The sequence below is a fragment of the Quercus lobata genome, chromosome 9, assembly GCF_001633185.2.
Source record: "Quercus lobata isolate SW786 chromosome 9, ValleyOak3.0 Primary Assembly, whole genome shotgun sequence".
Taxonomy (NCBI): domain Eukaryota; kingdom Viridiplantae; phylum Streptophyta; class Magnoliopsida; order Fagales; family Fagaceae; genus Quercus; species Quercus lobata.
This window is the reverse complement of record NC_044912.1, coordinates 12287381-12308451: the sequence shown is the minus strand read 5'-3', so window position 1 is coordinate 12308451 and position 21071 is coordinate 12287381. Positions and strand designations below refer to the sequence as shown.

The following is a 21071-nucleotide window of genomic DNA, read 5'->3' as shown; positions in this document are numbered from 1 at the left end:
TTGGAAATTGAGCTGAGTCTGCTTTGTTCGTAGCATCCCTTGGAAACTTGCATGCATTAAATGCCACCGGTTTACTTCCGAGTATAAATAGGGCAGGGGGTCACTTCATCTGCACATAAACTCTCCTGTTTTTTTCAGAATCATACTTCTTCTTTCATATTCGTGATCTTCATTTCTAGTGCCACTCTGCCTCAAAGCAAGATGTCTGAGGCGTGGCTGGAGATGAAAGGTCTCCGCACGCTTCAGAGGCACCGAATTCTTAAGTTGATATGGTACAGACAAGGATGGCACAGATTCAAGCCAGTCCCCCGTTTTGACAGGGGGAAGATGGTATTCCTCCGACTTTTAGTCAAAATCCGAAGCAGGTTCTGGTCATGCCAGATTTTTGGCATGTCAGAAGAAGGAATTTCCGCCATCAGCGCCGTCTGCCTTGTCGCAGGCAAATTTTCGCGGGGGCTCCTCAACTTCCGGCTCCCTGCACCTTTTCTTCACCGGTGCAGGCCTCAAGTTGGGTTCTCTGCACCTCTTCTTCAGCGGCGCTAGCCCGAAGCCAAGTGCTCTCTGCACCTTTTCTTCAACGGTGCAGGCCCCACATTGGGTTCTTTGGTTGCCTGAGTTATGGGCATGTAAAAGTATTGAGGAATGGTTTTCTTACACAACTCCTCGGAACAGCAGCCAATCTCTCCTCTGCACTTCTTCTTCGGCTTTATCTTCATTCTCTTGTATCTTTTCTTTTCACTTATGTAATTTAGTTTTAGTATAAGCTTATTCCAGCTTTTCATTATACCCTGTACTATTTCTTTGTCTTAATAAAAAATGAGTTTATTTCCTTCTAAATATTTTTTCTTTTGGCAGCAATAACTTTGTGACTGAATGTTGAATATACGTTTGCCTTTAACGATACTTGGAACAGAAAAATGCCTTAAAACAAATTCCTACTAGTTTAAACTTACTGACATTATCAAGCATAACAATGGTAATTCTCAATAAATTAAACAATGGTAATTCTCGATAAATTAAACTCTTGGAACTAACCGGGATAATGGCCGAGCGCTGTGCGATGCATGCTAGACAAATGTCCGAAAACGATAAACTTCTAAATAATTCATCCGAGAGTGTAGCCGAGCAATGAGGGACATCAATCGTGTTTTTGGTAGCATATTGCTCTATGTTGCATCAATCCCTTTGGTACTGAGGATCCGAGGGTAGATTGGGGAATCCATTCAGTATGGAGATCAACCCAACTGTTAATGGGTAGTTCTCGGATAGATTCTAAGGTTCATGTAACGTAATTTTGCTTTTAAGTAATTGGTTTCCCCATGAGCTTGAGTCCGAGGACCATGCAAGACCTTGGTTCTGTCCAAAACTTGTGAGATTTCTTTTTTGTACTTGGTTTCCCCATAGGCTTGAGTCCGAGGACCATGCAAAGCCTTGGTTCTGTCCAAAACTTGTGATTTTTTCTTTTTTGTACTTGGTTTCCCCATAGGCTTGAGTCCGAGGACCATGCAAGGCCTTGGTTCTGTCCAAAACTTGTGATTTTTCTTTTTTGTACTTGGTTTCCCCATAGGCTTGAGTCCGAGGACCATACAAGACCTTGATTCTGTCCAAAACTTGTGAGATTTTTTCTTTTTTGTACTTGGTTTCCCCATAGGCTTGAGTCCGAGGACCATGCAAGGCCTTGGTTCTGTCCAAAACTTGTGATTTTTTCTTTTTTGTACTTGGTTTCCCCATAGGCTTGAGTCCGAGGACCATGCAAGGCCTTGGTTCTGACTTGTGGTACTTGGTTTCCCCATAGGCTACAAGGCCTTGGTTCTTGGTCCAAAACTTGTGAGATTTCTTTTTTGTATTTGGTTTCCCCATAGGCTTGAGTCCGAGGAGTTTGAGGACCATGCAAGGCCTTGGTTCTGTCCAAAACTTGTGATTTTTTCTTTTTTGTACTTGGTTTCCCCATAGGCTTGAGTCCGAGGACCATGCAAGGCCTTGGTTCTGTCCAAAATTTGTGATTTTTTCTTTTTTGTTTATTTATATTTCAAACGTAAGCCCCTAGACCAGGGCAGGGAGAGCTGGCTTGAGGCTAAAACCCCCTAGAGCTGCCCGCGCCATTGGCACTGCAAGGCATAGCCCCTAGCAGAAGTTTATGTCGGAGCAACAACTGCATGTCGCCGGAGACGGAGGAAACTCCGCGAACCTCTGCTTGCTAGAGAATTAACTCCACCGCCACCTGCGTCAGCGCACAAGCCTTCCCACAGACGGCGCTAATTGTAAGGACACAATTTTTTGACGACTCAAGGATGGGCTCGTATGTAAAAAGGGGGCCCGAACAATACGATTGGTAGAGAGTGGGCTTGGAAAGGCTGGACCTTGGACGTTGGGCGACGGTTTGGTCGAGATTTTCATGGAAGCCCATACGAAGGTGAGTTTGGCCTATATGACTGAGCCTTACGCGGGTGTGGCGTGAAGATTCATCTCCTTGGAATTATTCCGAAGAGAGTCTCGTCCTAGCCATCCTTCTTTTTTATGAGTTCGTTCTCCTCCTTTTTTTCCGTTTTCTGGGCCTCCTGGCGTTAATGCCACGAGCTTCCCTTTTATACTAGTATTCCCTTCCCGTTCTTCACCTACGTGTCCGTTTCTCCTTGTTCGGGGTGGTTACTCGTCTTGTCAATCCTCACATCAGAGTGGTTGGGAAAAGTTGGACAGCATGGTATGAGTATAGGTTTGTCAGGCGATGGGCTCCACATTAAGGTGTCGGCAGCCTTCTCCCTTGTACTGCTCTTGTACTGACTTTGTCCTTTTCCTCAGGCTTTTTTGTGAGATGTTGGGCATAAAGTCGTCCTCGGCCACATCCTTGGCCACATCCTTGGACCTTCAAGGAGTTTTCATTGCGCGTTCTTAGCAGTAGGGCTCCTCGGCCTGGGCTTTGGACTTTTAACATAAAGTGGGCTGGGACCTCAGATTTCGGGCCCCACAATTACAATTTGCTGCTAATTTGTAGCTTGAATCATTTCCCCCCTAGACCCCATGAAGAGGTGTCAATTTAGTTACAAGACGCAAATAAGACATTACAAGGTGCAAATAAGACAGTTGTATGTGTACGCATATATACTTCAAGTATGTGTGCGCATGTAGAAGCATGCACGGCTATACACACCTATACACGCCTTAAACCCTAATCCAAAAAACAAGAACACAGCAGCACTGAAACCAAATCTAACAACCTAGCATACCTAAAACAATAAAACAAAGCAAACCTAGGCTAAACAAGCATATTAAACATATATAACAAAGAAATCAATCAAGAACATGAGTTATAAAAACTCTAATCAAGGAAAAGTCATGAAGAGAGACTCACATTGCTTATCAAACATAACTTGATTGATATTTAACTGTCCTCTCAGTACCTACACAACAAGATTCAATGAGATATCAAAGCAAATCAAATTATTTAATAGTTCATCAATAATCACAACTTAAAATCAAAAAGGTTTTGAAAAGATTTTTAGAAATCCCCTTAAAAAAACAAGTTTCTGCCTTAGTTTTGTGCTAGAAAAAGGTTTTAAATTCTTGTAGAAAACGTAGTGGCTGCTACCCTAGGGTTTTTGAGAGAGGAAATAAGGTTTGGAAAGCAAAGAGACCCTCTTTCTAGCTAGCCCCTTGAGTTTGGAGGCATAAGGTTGTATTAATAAGTTTAAACTAGGGTTTTCAGACTCATTTAGAGAGTTTTTGATGTTCCAAAGGGTCTAGAGGCTAGGCCTCATCAAAGAGGGAGGCTTTGGGCCTTAAAAAAATGAAGTTCTGGGCTTCTGGAAATTGGCCTGCATACGCAGGTTCGTGTATGCATATGCATGCGTCTCCAAAATTCCTAATTTTGACTACTCAGATGGCCTAGCTTCAAACAGCCATAACTCACTCAATATAAATCCAAATTATCAAATTTTGTGTTCAAATTGAAGCTCAGGAATGAAACAAACCTCACTCAAAAATTCTTTGTGGATCAAAAGTTATGGTTACAACACTGAGCAAAGGTCATTTTTCAGTATCAATTTCAAAGCGATTTAAGCACTTTTGAGTTGTGATTACTTCCAAACTATCAAAATAACTTTAATTACCTTTTGTAGATATGTTAAGCTCATTATTGGGGTCGGGAACCACAATTTATTAATGGGTTCAAAATGCGGTGTTTACAAAGGCTCAATTAGTTTATTATGGACTAAAGGGGACCAAAATTGACCGAGTGGACCAAATTGGATCGAATGGGACAGAAGAAGACTTGGTTGAACTGAATAGAAATTGTTTAATTTTTAGGGAGAATAAATATTTTTAACAAATTTTAAAGAAAAAAATTATACATTATATTACAATACAAAATAAGTATTTATTCTCATGCATCATGTGGGTCTACGACTAATTTATATCAATGTTATGAATATTGTTTCAATGCCTATTTTGGTTTGTCTATTGAAAATGGAATGTTTCAGAATTACCGCATATATATATATATAATTTCATATCCTATTACTTACAAAAAAATTTCAAAAAAAATTTATTATTTTTAATACATTTATAAAACTTGTTATCTTAGAACTAATTTGATTATTCACTTAAACTACTATTATTTTATTAAAGTATACTAATTAATTCTTTTAATGCAAAAAAAAAAAAAAAAAAGTAAAATGAAAGTATGAAACTTAGAAAGTCGGCTTGCACACTGCCTAGGGCTGTCCAAGGACCCGCTGGAACTGACCCACCCACTGTTGTCGACCAAACCCGACTTGCCGCCGATCGAACTAACTGCTCTTGTAGTCGGTGATGGATTTCATTCTCCAAAATCCGAGATCAACGGGTCGGAGATTGGATCTCCTTCTCTCAAATCCGAGAAACCTGATTTGACCGACCCATCATTTTTCCAGCGAGAAGGTATAGATCCAGCAAGTTTTGAGATTTTTTTGGGAAGATTTAAACTAGATTAGGCGAGATTTTGCTAGATCTAGCCAAGATCTTGCCGAAAATGGCCAAGATCTCGTTGGATCTGGTGAGATCTAGTTAGATTTCTACCGTTTTTCAAAATTTTCTTGTCAGATTTTTGCCGTTTTCCAAATAATCAACACTGACCAATCCGCCCAACAATTGTGGAAGCTTTGACCCGCCTAATCCGATCAACCACTTCGATCGGTGGCGGGTTGAAATTTTCACCACCCGATCTGGTTGGGTCAGTTCCTAGTTAGGTCGGTTCCAAGTTAGGCACAAACCCGACCTGGATCGACCCATGGACAGGCCTAACACTGCCCAACCAATTAATATTTCAATATATATTTTTTTATTACTCCTTTTTTTTCCTCACCTGCTGCTCACTCTCTTTTCATTTTTAGAATATTTTTCTCTTTGTATTTTCTCATTCACACACGTTTAGTCATACTCCTTAATTTCTACTCTTCTCAATTTTAAATTTCTTTTCTTCTTATCTTTATAATTTTATGTTGTCTTCATCTTTGTTTTTCCCTTTACGTGCGTCTTCTACTATACGTGGCAAACGGGTAGTTTGGGTTGGGTTCAAGTTGCGGGTCAAACGGGTTGTTGGTAAAAAATGAGTCATCTTAAATAGGTTAAAAATGGGTTCGGGTCAATCGGGTTGTGAGTCGGGGCAGATTGGGTCGGGTTGACCTGTATTTTTCACATGAATTTTATTTATTTATTTAGAAAACAACATGTATTTGCCACTTGAAAAGTCACACAAAAAATTATTTAATGTAAAATGCAACTTTGAATTCACCACTCATATCAAGAATGAGCTTAGCTAAACAAATTAATACTTGTTCAATAATTTTCAAATTATACAAATCTCAATATTACTAACCAAAACAAAATAGCAAAAAGATAAGTAAAACAAATACATAAGTTTTATTTCTACACAATATCAATATCTCAAAACATAAAAACATAATTACAAATGACTTATTGGATAACTCATTTGACAAAGAATAAAACATATAAGAAATTTACAATCTTGAAAATTAACTTTATAATCTATTACCAATTGTGTTTGACACTTAATTCCAATTTGAAAATATTTATTAAAGTTTGATTTTTTACTTATTTATATATGGTCTCTTTTATGAATATCATATCATTGTTAAGCAACACACACTCTAAGGAAATAGCATAATTTATTTTGAAAAGCCGTTATTTTGGACATGAATTGCTAAAATATAGGTCTAAACATTCATAATTTATACTAATTTTATTGATACTTTGGCTTCATTATTTTCACACTAATGAATATTTCTCACATATGTTTACAATTTTAAATATATGTTTTTAACTCTATTGTAACTAGATTATCTTAACATGTACTTTGTTATTTGATATATAAATTTTTTTACTGATTATAGAATGCCTCGACCATTTATCTTTCAATTTATTTGCATGTAGTTATGTAAATGTATCAATTGTTTTCTTAAAGCTTACAACAAATAATTAAACCAATATTGTCTTAATTTGTTTTTTTACCAAAAAAAAAAGTTTTAAAAAATTGTTCGGGCCATAGGTTAAGGGTCAAGTTGACCCGCAAAAAAGGGGGGTCGAGTCATGGTTCAACCTATTTTTGCTTCGAGTCAAAAAATTCGGGTTCAAGTCGAGTATTTTTCAAGTCAGGTCAGCAAATTTCAACCCATTTTGCCATGTCTATCTTTAACCCAATGACAATAGACTACTAGTGTCTTATCTCATCTGACTTCTCTACTTCTCATTCAAATTTCTCACCATGGTTTTTTTTTTTTTTTTTTGGAAGGTGCGTTTGTTCATTTCAATCTTTCTTCTTCTATTTTTTATATTTTTTTTTGGTTGAGATTTTAGTTTTACGGTCCAAATCCCATGTCAGCCGAATCTTGAATTTCGGCTAGTATTTACTGAAATGAACCAGAATGACTGAAATTTTTTTAGAGGTGGAATAAGAGAGGTTACCATTCTAGTTTGTTTACCAATACGGTATTTTCCAGCCGAAATGGGACGAAATTGATATATATATATATATATATATATAGAGAGAGAGAGAGAGAGAGAGAGAGAGAGAGAGAGAGAGAGAGAGAGAGAGAGAGAGAGAGAGAGAAGTACATTCTTGAAATTTGGAGTTGTTTGGATTTTATACCACAAAATTTCAGAAATTTGAGGAGTATTTAGTGTATTTTGAACAACAATTTTCAATATTTAAACAACATTACACGTATTTTCACACATTTTTTTACCTGTACGTATTTTCAGAAAATACAAACAACATTACTAGAATAACATTACCAAATAGGTTCTTGATATCATACCTGAAGTTTTATTTCGTTTGCAAGTATTTGGATTTTCTTAAAAAATAACTATAAATCCGAAATTATATTATTAGTTAAGCAACGTTTCAAACTATTTTCGTTTCTAACAATTCGAGTTCAAAAGACTTGATTTTGCAATTTGAAAATGCACTTGGAAATTGAGTGTGAGAAACTCGAGTTTGAAAATCGAGTGTCTAACATTCAATTTCCAAGTGCATTTTCAAATGGCAAGATCAAGTCCTCTAAACTCGAATTGTTAGAAATGAAAATAATTCGAAACGTTGCTTAACTAATAAAATAGATTAAGAAATTTGGTTATTTTTTTAAAAAATCCCAAGTATTTAGATTATACTGTTAAGTGACACCATCAGTGTGACACGTGCTGATTTTTTTTTTTTTTTTTTATAACCAAATCAGCCTCAAACGATCCCGTTTCACCCAAAATGAAAACGCAAAACTCAAAGCTTATGATACGGCACCCGTTTCAACAAAACTCAACACAAAAGAACATCCGTATCAGCTCACTCCCAAATCACAGAGCACATCCGCCTGAAAATCGCGGAGCCCATCCACCTGAAAACCATCGGCTCATCGTGAACCCATCAGCCCGACCAGATCAGGTCCAAGGCGGCGGCGGCACGGCGGCGGTGAGTTCTCTTTCTCTCCCTCTTTCACATTTGGCTTTTGTCGCTGGTATTGGAATTTTGGGGGGGGGGGGGTTTGTCGATTGGGTTTGTTGGGAGTGGGCCACGGTGTTTGTTCTAAATTCGTGGGTTTCATTGGTTAATTTTTGTTGGGTTGTGGTTCCAATTTGGGTCAGGGTGGTGGTGGTTCCGATCTGGGTTTGGTTCCTCATTTGTGATTTGGTTTGTGATTTGTTGGTGGGTTTGGTCACTGTGATTGTCCCTGGGTTCGTGGCTTGCTTCAGACGTGGTGGTTGATGGGTTTGGGTGTTGTGGATTATAGGATAAATTGGATAAACCCCAAATAAGCTATACTTTTTCTGATGACTAAAGATATTTTCATTTTTTCTGGTTCTACCAAACACTGAAAAACACAAAAAACTGTCTTTACACAAGGTTTTCCATGGAAACAAATAGTTGTCTGAATAGGTTCAAGTAATTCAGAGAGTTTATGTTTTTCTTATTAACTTTGCTAATGTAAATGTGGATTTACAAGTGAGTATGCCACAGGTTTAGCAACAACAAATTTGCAGCTACTTTTGCACCATATGGTTAAACTTCATTAGTTTTGAGTTCTTCACTTCCTACTCAATAATTAGGATTCCCGAATAATTTTGCTCATGGGCATGAGCATAAACTGTTTAACCTGTCAGGGGTGAATGCCTTTGGATTACCCGGCAACTGTATCTGGCGGGTGGCATCATTTGCCTGTATGTTTTAGTGGCTAGAGGCGCAAGTCCAAACCTGCGTTATCAAAAAAATAAAAAACATTCCCAAATAATATGAAAAGATCTCTACTTGACAAATTATTATTAGCAAAAGTATTATGCAAAATCCCCCATGTTCTTCCCCTCTTCCTAGTGAATTTCTAGCTTTCCCCTTAACTTGTCTCAATACAAGCATTAGTCTCAGTTGGGTTCAGATACCACTCACTTTAAAAAATAATAATAATAATAATAATAATAATAATAATAATAATATTAATAATCGATTTCTCGTCATTTCATTTCCTATGCTCTCTCAGCAGTCTCATGGATCACAAATCATTCTGATATTGAATTCTTTTAATTTCTTTGCCAATCAACGCACTGTAAAATAGATTCATTTCTTTATAGCCAAAGAACTGCCAATTCATGTCTTTATTTTGGGAAGTATTTTTTATTTTTATTTTATTTTATTTTTTTAACCTTGCCTACAATTGAGTTGTTGTAATTGCTTGAATAAGTTCAATTCAGTTCTAATTTATATTTCTATTTTTGTTGTCAATGCTAACATACATATATTGTGGGGTCATGTTAGGGATTGTGATATTAGTAAATTCTTGGAATGCAATTCTTTGGGGGTTCAGAGATCAGTCCATCGCCGCCAGCACCGACGGCATCTGGGAACAATGCGCACATGATGTATGTGTTCAATAGGAATGGGGTGTGCTTGCTTTACAGAGAGTGGAATCGACCACTTCACACCCTCAATGCACAGCAAGATCACAAGCTCATGTTTGGTTTGCTTTTTTCGCTCAAATCCTTAACTGCCAAGATGGATCCAACTAAGTACATTTATTTCTATATATACTTCATTTTCTCATTTCTTAGAATCTTTGATTTAAATGGATTATTATGCATTTTACATTGCATTGTTTAGAGTCTGGTTAGAAGTGGTAGGAATTTGCTTATTGCCAAAGGAGATTGGGAAAAGAGAATTATATTAGCGCTTATTTATTTAGTTTTTGTTTTCCCCCGGGGGGGGACACAAGATGGGACATCAGAATGTGATGTGATAACTAAATAATGATGGGGCTTTGTTTTCTAAATTTGATAAAACAGTCATACGCTGGAAGGACTCACTTAAAATAATTTATGCATTAGTGACTTTTATGATATATTATACTGGTAACTTAGATGAAGTTGACAAGTGTTTGATAGGTTACTGTTTTGGTTCTTAACTATAATGATGATACCAATTGCCAATGAGCTCTAGCTGAACTGGTACCTCCTCCCCTTATAAGTGCCAGGTGGAGGGTGGGATACCTATTGGGTGCGTGTGTAACTTGCCAATAAAAAAATAATGATACTGATTGTTTGGATTGCAAGCTAATCATAAAGTTATGTATCTTGCAAGCTAAGGATGGTTATATGGATCTTGTATTTTTTGTTGATGTGTAAAGTTATCTATTGTACTTATTATTATTATTGTTATAATTTTGGTATTCATTCACTTTCATTAATTGTGCAGTGCAGAGAGAGGAAACCTTGGGGTGCCTCAATTACCCGGCCAAGGTTGCTCATTTCACAGCTTTCGTACTAACACATACAAACTTAGTTTCATGGAAAGTCCTTCTGGGATAAAGGTCAGCTAAAATGGTCCTCTTTTTAATTGTATTTATAATTGAAATCACTTAAAGTCTATGTGATTGCTAATTGTGACATTCTTGACAATTCCAAAATGTTGGGCTTGCTTGCCATAATATATGTATTTTTTTATCAGAGCTTGCCATAAAAATTTGAAATCTATAAATTATAGTGAGTGGTTTTAAAGTTTTAAGAATTCTCAAATTCAAGAAATTGATGCAGTATGGTCTTCTGTATGGAAAATAATGTGTTGAGACTACTTCATGTAGTTTGTTTGACTTCGGAATGATAAATTCAATTGTAGAGATTCTAAGAGAGCTTGATCTTGTCTTCAATTAGGTATGACTAGCATGTAACCCATGCAAACGCATGGATGCGTTTAAAATCAAACACGTTTTTTGTCATAAAAATATAAATAATTAGTCAAAATATATATTTTTTAAAAAGTAAACGTGGTTACGTATTAAATTTCTTACATAAATTTAATACTACCTATGATCCTTTTTTTTCTTCTAATTTTTAATAAGATAGAATATATGGTGATCTTTATTGTGTGGTGATTTTTATTGAGTATATGTGATTGGTTTTTTTTATAAAAATTTTATAGTTCATTAATGTTAGATTCTTAGTATTTTGCTCTCATTAATTTACTTGGCACAAAGATTAAAAAACTTAAAGTAGATAATTATGTTGTAGTTCCCACATAAATTTAGACACATGACGCAAAATTAGATTATAATTTCAAATTCTAATTGAATTTTCTCTAAGTTTTACCTATTAATATATATATATATATATATATTTGTTTGAACTAATGAATTATTGAAGACGGACTTGCTTGATGACTTGGATTGGAAGTTGTAGACTAACTTGCCTATTTAATTGATTTTCCATTTCATTCATATAACTGTGCTTACTCGAATAAATCAATTATCAGAAATTCATAGTTCTAATTGAACTCAACCCCTATTGCCTACTTTTCAAGAAGTGAAAACCAGAAAGTTCTATTAGGTGTCCTCTAGATATATGGACATTATTTGCTGCCGATTGCCTCACACCTTGCAACCTAATGCTTTTGACGTCAGGATTTTTGAATCTTGATATGCTTGGAAGCTAATTTTAACAATGTCTGTTTGAACTTTGTATAAAAGTAATTTCTTAAAGAATCTGTTGTGCTACAATAGCATCATGAATCCCTGTGGAGAATCATTTTTTATTATATTACTATATTGAACATTCAATTTTATGCTACAGATAATTTGTCTAGCATCACAATGTTTTGGCCAAATATGTGTTTTGACTCTGTCCTTATGATATTTGAAGTTACTAATAGAATCATTGTGAATACTCTTTTGTTAGTCTTTGCTACATTATTCTGAATGCACCATGTTTTGTGCAGATTATTTTGGTTACTCATCCTAGGACAGGTGATTTGCGGGAATCCCTGAAGTACATTTACAACTTGTATGTTGATTATGTTGCCAAAAACCCATTGTATACTCCAGGAACTCCAATCAGGTGACCAATTGATTTTTTTAAACAAGTAAAAATTTTACCCAGTTAGGATTTTGGTTTCTTTTTTTCCATCAATGGCCACAATTGGTGAATTTCCTTTTTGAAGATATTTATCTTTCTTGGCTGTCACATGAAGTTGGTGCATCCTATCATTTGGTTTATTTTATTTTATTTATTTATTTTTTTTATTAAGGAAATTGATGTTGTGATCCTACTGATAAAACTTTAGAAATGCATTGTGTTGCCCTGTATTGTTACCCTTGACATCAGACAAATTTTGATGTGGAAACGTTCAATGGCATGGTCTTAAAGGCACGACTGATTTTAAAGTTCTGTGTATAAAGTAATTATTTGTAATTTATACTTTGCAAACTTAATTGTTTTCATGAGAACAACGGATTTCCAAACTCATAATTGAGAGCAGGCAAACAATTTAAGTGTGAAATGAGTGACTAATGGTCAGAGGATAAGTAGGTTGTTGGTTTCACTTGAGAAGCAAAACCTAGGAGTCATAAACTGCGTGCTTTGATCTGTGATGTATTATGCTGAGCCAAGGTTGAATCATGGTTTTTCTTCTTTTTTACTTCCAGCTTCTTTCCCCTTGTTTTTTTTCTTAGAAAAAGGAGAAAAAAGGGGAAGAAAAATCGTGATGCAGTAATGTGGAGAGCCTTAGTATTTATAAAAAATAATAAAATAAAATGTAGGGAGCCTTTGAAACTTATGTCTAGAACATGGATTTGTTAGACAAAAACCAATATATAGTTAGGGTGGGGCATAGTTTTGTCACTTTGTGAGTTTGATACATGATAAAGGCTTAGCTTAAGCTCTGGCTTCTTTGAGGTTCGAGCTCTAATTCAGCCCAAGCCAGCTCACTGGCCTTGCCTGGCTCATTTGCAACCGTAACAAGGACACTCTTTTTTCTATTCTTGTTGGATATAGACGATATGACATATCAATTGAGGAGGTTACAGAGAGTATAACCTTGGATAACATAGAATGGTAGAAAAGAATACATATGGCCAACCCTGACTAGTCTATTGGGGATTCATAGCCAACTCCAAAAATACATAAATCTGATATATTCATAATACAATAAATATCATTCATTTGTTGTTTTCATCTCCTTGTAACCCAAGTTTGATACATGATATGTGTATATGGTTCCAAGGCAATACCCTTACTTATGTTACATATGCTTCACTAGGATTATTTTCTGCTGTAGTTTTTTTTTGCAACTTCATTCCTGAATTGTAATTAATAGTTACTGGTTTTTGAGTCTTGTGATTGCTTTATGTAATTTTTTGAGTTTCTGAGCGTTTTTGTAATTTCCCTCCGAGTTCTATTCTTACCAGAGAATCTTGTGATTGCTTTATGTAGGTGTGAACTATTCAATACAAATCTTGACCAATACGTACGGAGCATTGCTTAGAACAATCCCCATCTGTCCATACGTGGGTGCAGATGGAGAAGGTATAGATGCTCTTCTACTTCATTTTCGGCCTACGTGCTCAGCCTGGCCCCAAGGATTCTCAATTATTTATCGGATGTTTTGTGCCAACTTTATATATAGATTGTCACTATGGCCTATGGGAGACGGTCTGTCATTCTAATAGGTGAACTTTGGGCTTATTCTTTACCTAGGTTTTATCCATTAAAGATTCATGTTCATTATGGAAGATGTTGGATGGAAACATAATTTAGTTGGGGTTTAGACTATTTCTATACCATTTGATTGTGGTACAAATTCTTTTAAATGCCTTTAGGATGTGTTGTGTTGTGTTTGTTACGCAGGAATTCATGGTGAGAATTGATAATTTCTGAGATTCATAAGAAAATGGTTTTTATTTATTTAATTATTCTCGAGAAGTACAAATTTACAATACCTATCAACAATTTAAAATTTCAATTTCAATGAAATACTTGAATCTTAACTCTCACGTTCTAGTTAATAAATGTCAATTCTCACCTATATTTATTCAGTTTTTAGAATTCTTAATATGACACTTGGAATAAGTTTTTCATTGCATTTTCCCCCCTAAACTAACTACATGATTTATAGAGTTATTTTTTTTTAATGAAGTTTACTTTTCACTCAATAAGATGTTTATCAATGTTTACTATATAATCTGTAACTATTAGTTTAGGGGGAAAAAGTGGAAAAATAATCAAAGTGTTACATTAGTAATTCTCATAAATACAAGGTCACTTGAATTAAATATAAGTGTTAAATAATTAATTTAATAAAGACTAAATTAGTCTATAAAATTATCGATACCCTCTTCTCTTTGTCTAAAGAAAATCTCCTCTTTAATCTTTAGTTGGCAATTTTTGAAATGTATATTTGCAACTAGTTGCCTGTTATTTTTATATAAACTAGTATGGGTTGCACGTACAAGGCATGTGTTGGCCTTTTAGTAAGAAAATTAATATAGATTTTTGGCAAAAATGTAAAACTGATCCTCTAACTTTCAATTTTGTTATTTCAATTCTCTAACTTTTAGCATTGTCATTTTTGTCCTCTAAATTTCAATTTTTGTCAATGTAGACTTCTGTTAGAACTTAGTTATCTTTTTCTGTTAAGTGACCCTCTTAACTTTTAGCTCTTTTTTTTTTTTTTTTTTTTTTAAATAATAATTTTCATAATTTAAAAAAAAAAAAAAAAAAAAAAAAAAAAAAGGGCAAGTAAGGGGAACGACATTGTTCCCCTTACCTAAGAAATCCTAAGAAATCAAAACCTTGAACATGTCGGAGAAGTCCAATCTATGAACCTGAATATGAGTCCCAAATGAAACGTAGCCAACAAGGGCATTCTTGGGCAACAAGCCAATGGCACATCACACGCCTCAAAGCCGATTTGACATAGCCTATCTCCTTCTTGATCATGCAAGTATCAAGCATGAAAATGAAAACCGGGGAGGGTGTATTGATCGGTGGTGTGTTGAGTGTAGAGTTCACTGGGGAGATTTGTATCGGAGATCATGGAATAGTGAGGAGGGAAATGGTTGCGCTGGTAACAAAAGGGGCAGATACAAATCTTGGCGGTGAAGGCAACGCAAGCGTAAGGGTTGAGAACAGAGGCACAGGTTTTTCAGCGAAGCGGAGTGTGAGGATGTCAGGGTGAGGGCGGATTGGAGAAATGGAGGCAACGAGTGGGATTACGCACTTGCTCGCTTCAACCTTCGTTCGTGGCCACATGTTCCAACTCATCTGAACTCCGTCTTATTCCTTCTGGATTTGCGTTCGCCATTTCTGAAATGTGTTTTTTTTTTTTTAGTTTTCTTTTAACTATGAAAATTATTATATAAAAAAAAAAAAGTCAAAATGGTGTAGTTTTGATCACTTAACAGAAAAAAGATAATTGAGTTCTAATGGAAGACTACATTGACAAAAATTGATACTTAGAGGACTAAAATGACAAAATTGAAAGTTAGAGGACTGAAATAACAAAAACTGAAAGATAGAGGGTCAGTTTTGCATTTTTGCCTAGATTTTTTTTTTTAAGAAGTATGAACTATGAAGTCATGTACTTAAATTTAAAATAGCTATTTGAATATCTATGTACTATGAAAATTTCTTAAAACTTATTTACTAAATGTAATATCTACTTGCCCAAAAATGCTACAAAGAATGATAATGAATGTTATCATCTTTTTACAATATTTAAATTTTCGCAGTGAATGATAATATATGCTACAATTTTTTTGAAGATCTTCGTTAAATTAAATATTTGCAATCATCTACAACAAAGATTTTGTTATTCATATTTCATTTTTTATTATCTTATTTTATGAGTCTAACTACGATGTTTAGCTTACTTATTTTTAATGAATACCCTTTTAAGCAGGAAAATAAATTTAGAAAAGAACAAAATAACAAAAGACATATGTCATCAAAGTTTATATTAGATAAAATTATAAGTGTAGAAGATTTAAACATAATAAATTAGTGTTTTTTAGGTAACAAATAGAACACCATATATCATTATTCTAACTTTCCAAGCATGACTACTAGTCTACCACATAAAATTCAAAATACACAAAGAAATTTTTTGGGACATTAAAATTTAGTAGGAGTATATTAGACATTGCACAATGGAATATTTTAGGAATTATAAGATTTTGTTAGGGTTTAACTAAGAGAGAAACAATAGGGGTATATGCTCATTTACAAAATATAAATGATGAAATTATTCAACTTTAGTTTAAGGGGGGAAAGCAACTAACCCGAACATAAAGGAGGAAAATGTTAATTCGTCAATTTGTGTGTGTGTAGAACAATATGCGTGTGTGTGTGTTTTTATTTTTATTTTTTTAAAAAAACTTGAAACAATGTGTAAAAAAAAAAAAATTCAACCTAAAAAAATTATGCATTAAACAATGAATTTTAGTTCAACAAATTGAATAAACCAAAAAAGAAGTCTAAAAACACAACAAAAAGTCACGATATTCTTACAATACCTTTATTTTTAGCTATGGTGGGGTCCTAGTATGATATTTTATTATTTTATTTTAGAGTAATATTATGTCCACAATATTTTCATAATGAATCTTAGGTGGTAAATTACTACTGGTTTTAAATTAGGCTAACCACTTTTAATCGTGCATTTAAAAATAAAATAAAAAGCTAATGGAAGAAAATTATGCCTAAAAAAATGAGTTTTGGCTTACTAAATTTGACTAAACAAAAAAAGAAGCATAAGAACACAACAAAATGTCACACAAAAAAGAAGTTTAGGAATATAACAAAATGTCACAACATTTTCGTAATATTTTCTATTTCCAGTTGTGGTAGGTCCCAATTTAATATTTTATTATTTAATTTTTACATCCACAATATTTTTACAACAAATCTTAGGTAAAAAATTATTATTGGTATTAAAATTATGCATTAAAAAAACAAACAAAAAGACAATACAAGAAAATTGTGCGTGAAACATACAATGAATTTTGGCTCACCTAATTTGACTATATATACTAAAAAAGGAGTCTAAGAATACAACAAAATATTAAAACATTTTCACAATATTTTTCTTTATAGGACCCGAATAGATATATTTTTATTCTATTTGAGAGAAATGCTACATCCATAATATTTTTAGAACAAATTATAAATGACAAGTTGTTATTGGTTTTAAATTGAATCCACTACTGTGGGGCCCAATAATTTGTGGCCCTGGCCCATTTTTACATTGGGACCCAAGGCCCGAGCCGAGGAAGGGTATAGCCGAGGATGTGTAATAAAAGTCCAAATAGTCTTGAGACATTGCCGAGGATGATTCTATCCTCGGCATATCCGAGGTTCCCCTGGAAGAAAGGGCAAAAACGGTATAGGAACAGTTTGGGAAAAAATCTAAAATATCTATGTCAATAGAAAAGGAGACGCTGGATAGTATAACGACCAAGGACAAAGGGAAAGCTGCCATTACTGCCATTCAATACTCTGCACCTGACAGAGTCATGCTCTTCAGTTTTTACAACCACCCCCAACCATTCTAGGTATGGGCTGACAGGACAAGTCTTAAGTCCTAGGAAATTGAGCTTACACGTGGACGCTGGTAAGAGGATAAATGCCCGTATAAAAGGATAAGAGAGGCAGTGTGAGAAGGGGGGGGGGGGGGGGACAACCCGTCCTCCCAGCCATGGTGTCCTAGAAACAAGGAGAATAAGAAGAGCATAGAGCTCCCTAGACTCCTCGGACGAGATTCACTGACCGGAGCCAACTCGAACTACCGTCCGGCGATCAAGACCTAGCCTTTCAAACCCACGCTCTTCAAATGATATTGTTTGGGTTCTCTTTACGTACGAGCCCAATATTATCTTGGGGTCGTTACGAATCGAGTCCTTACAACTACTAATATCACTTTTTTATCCTTTAAAAATACCTTGCCACATAAAATTTGTTACAAAATTATTGTGAAAATGTTGTGAACATAATATTTCTTTTTATTTTATTTTGATCTATAAGGAACTGAGATCTTGCGATTGTGAAAATATTGTGACAAGGAGAAGATGTTATAACATTTTCATAAGACATTTATTTTTAGTTGTGATTGGTCTCAGTCTTTTATTTTATTATTTTATTTTGACATTTAAAAAATTGACACCTCAATAATGATGAAAATATTGTAAGAATTTGTTGCGTTAGTGTAATTGTATATGCACATATAATATTTAAAAGCACAAGCAAAATTAGCGTATTGTGAAAAAAAAGAGGCTAACGAACAATGCAAATTGTCAATAATTATGAAAATATTGTAAAAATTTGTTAAATCAGTGTAACTGTATATACACAAATATTTAAAAGAAAAGACAAAAACAACACAAAACTGGTGTACTGTGGTTTGTGGAAAAAAAAAAAAAAAAGAGCTTAATGAACAATTTTGTGAAAGTGTTGGGAAAAATGTTGTGGATGTAACATTTCTTTTTTTATAATACCTTTAATTTTAGTTGTGGATGATTTTAGTATGATATTTTATTTTATTTTATTTTATTTTTATTTTTTTTTGATGTGAACTATGACAATTTATTAAGAAAAAGAAAACATTACATCAGAAGCTACTAACTGCTCCACAAAAGGAGGACAAGTTCCTAACCAACTGAAAGAATCCGATAAGGACTTAGCGTGTTGGGCTAACCCATGCGCTACTTTATTACCACATCGTGGCACAACAGAAAACAAGCAATCTCTGAAACGAGTAGCTTGCAGCAAGGATCCTGAGATCAAATTGTAGATACTGGTTGGAGGAGTAACAGAGCCTGTGAGGGAGTTATGAACAACCAACGAGTCACCTTCAAAGATCGCGGAACTGATACCATGTTCCCAAGCGAACCTCAGTCCTTCCTCCATCGCCTTGGCTTCAACTTCCAGAGGACCTAAGGGGGCGTGAATCTTCATGCTCAGCGCAGTGTACACCAGCCCAAAGTGATCCCTAATAACGACTCCGATGCCCACAGCACGTTGTCTCTCAAAAACCGCTCCGTCAACATTAACTTTGAGCCACGAATGCTGAGGAAGAACCCAGCCAACCTCAACCTCTGGATTCTTCACCTTGATACGATGATTTGCCACTTGAAACTCTTCTAAAAACTCCAACGTCCAGCCAGCAATACCAGAAGCCGTCTTGCGAGCCCCACCAACTCGAACTTCATTTCTATTGGACCAAATACCCCAGGCAACAGTAAATAGACGAGCCAACTCCTGGATCGACCACTGCTTCACATTCCGAGCATACCAAACCAGATCAATAAAATCATGCACCTCTCCCACGTCTGGACCGAGATCGATATTCGCCACTGTCCACACCTCCTTAGCCTTATCACAATGCCAAAGCACATGTGCCGTAGACTCCACAGCTGCCCCACACTCATCACAAATGTCATCTTGGGTTACTTTCCGGTAGAACAAATTAGCCTTTGTTGGCAAAATGTTCCTACAAGCACGCCATGCAAAATTCTTAATTTTATTAGGTAGAGTTAACTTCCAGATACACCTCCAAAAGGACACCATGTGCTGTGACGTTGAGCTCTCACCCTGCTCTGTATCATTCCTAGCTTGGCGAGCAACACGATAAGCACTGCTCACAGTGAACCGGCTAGCAGGAGTATAAGCCTAAATCAGCCTATCTGCAGGCAGCGATGGACTAAGAGGAATAGAGAGGATAGCTTCAGCATCAAAAGGAAGAAACACCTCATGGATTATATCAGACTTCCAGGTTGCTGTCTCCGTATAAATAAGTGCAGAAACTAAGGCATCATCAGGAAAAAAATGGGGAACAGTTGCAGGTTTATGTGAGGGCGGGGAAGGCAGCCACTTATCTCTCCACAAGCTGACTGAACTACCATTACCAATTTGCCAGCGACATCCTAATTGAACAACCTTCTGGGCTTCCATAATACTCCGCCAGGAGTAGGATGGGTGCCTCCCCAACGAAGCAGTCAAAAAATCTCCATGTGGAAAGTACTTGGCTTTATACACTCGATGAAATAATGAGTTTGGACAATTCTGAAGCCGCCACCCTTGTTTGGCCAATAAAGCAATGTTAAAAGCTTTCAAGTCACGAAAACCCATACCTCCTTCCTCTTTTGGAGCACACATCTTATCCCAACTTAGCCACGCCAATTTATTTTGGTTTTCCTGCTGCCCCCACCAAAATCGCCTCACCATGCCAGCAAGTTCATCACACAAAGCATCAGGGAGCTTAAAACAACTCATAGTATAGGCTGGGATAGCTTGGGCCACTGATTTAATCAGAATTTCTTTACCTGCACTCGATAGAAGCTTCTCTTTCCAGCCAGATAATTTATTCCCCAACTTATCTTTGAGGTCATTAAAGGTATTCCTCTTAGATCGCCCCACCAAAGAGGGTAATCCCAAGTATTTTTCATGTTGCCGGATCACTGGAGCCCCAAATCTCCTTTGTATTTCCTCCTGAATTGGCCTTGGAGTATTTCTGCTAAAAAATAAAGCAGTTTTATTCCTATTCAGTTGTTGCCCTGACACTGATTCATAAACTGAAAGGATCTGCTGCAAAATTGCACACTCCTCCAAAGTAGCTTGGCAAAAGATCAGGCTATCATCTGCAAAAAACAAGTGAGAAATACGAGGAGCACCACGACAAACAGCTACTCCTTTGATACTTCCACTTTCTACCTGTTGTCTAAGTAAACCAGATAAGCCTTCTGTACAAAGTAAAAATAGATAAGGAGAAAGAGGGTCCCCTTGACGTAAACCCCTTGAAGGAATAATACGCCCTTTAGGTTGCCCATTAATCCGAATAGAATAAGTAACAATGCATACACATCTCATAACAACCTCCACCATTCTCCTATGGATGCCAAGCTTTTCCATAATACCCTTCAAACAAGCCCATTCTACCCTATCGTACACCTTACTCATGTCAAGTTTCAAAGCCATCTCCCCAATCTTTCCAGTCCTTTTCTGGATAATATGGTGCATAGTTTCATATGCCACAAGAATATTATCGGTTATGAATCGACCCTTAGTGAAAGCACTTTGGTTTTCACTGACTATGCTAGACAAAACAGTCTTAAGCCTATTGGCCACAGTCTTAGAAGCAAGTTTATAAATGACATTACAAAGACTTATAGGCCGATACTTAGTGATTTTACGGGGGTTTTTAACTTTAGGGATAAGAACAATATGGGTATCATTAAAATTCGGTGGGGTTATCCCATGATTCAAAAAATCCAAAACTG

At 35.8% G+C, this 21071-nt stretch overlaps 1 protein-coding gene across 1 annotated transcript; it reads left to right on the top strand.

The window, feature by feature from the left end:
* Positions 1-7759: 7759 nt before the first annotated feature.
* LOC115962244 (trafficking protein particle complex subunit 1) lies at positions 7760-13709 on the top strand. Its single transcript, XM_031081144.1, has 5 exons — positions 7760-7957; positions 9293-9543; positions 10226-10340; positions 11741-11859; positions 13234-13709. The coding sequence occupies exons 2-5, from the start codon at positions 9320-9322 to the stop codon at positions 13283-13285; spliced, it is 510 nt and encodes a 169-aa protein (XP_030937004.1). The 5' UTR covers positions 7760-7957; positions 9293-9319; the 3' UTR covers positions 13286-13709.
* Positions 13710-21071: the final 7362 nt, after the last annotated feature.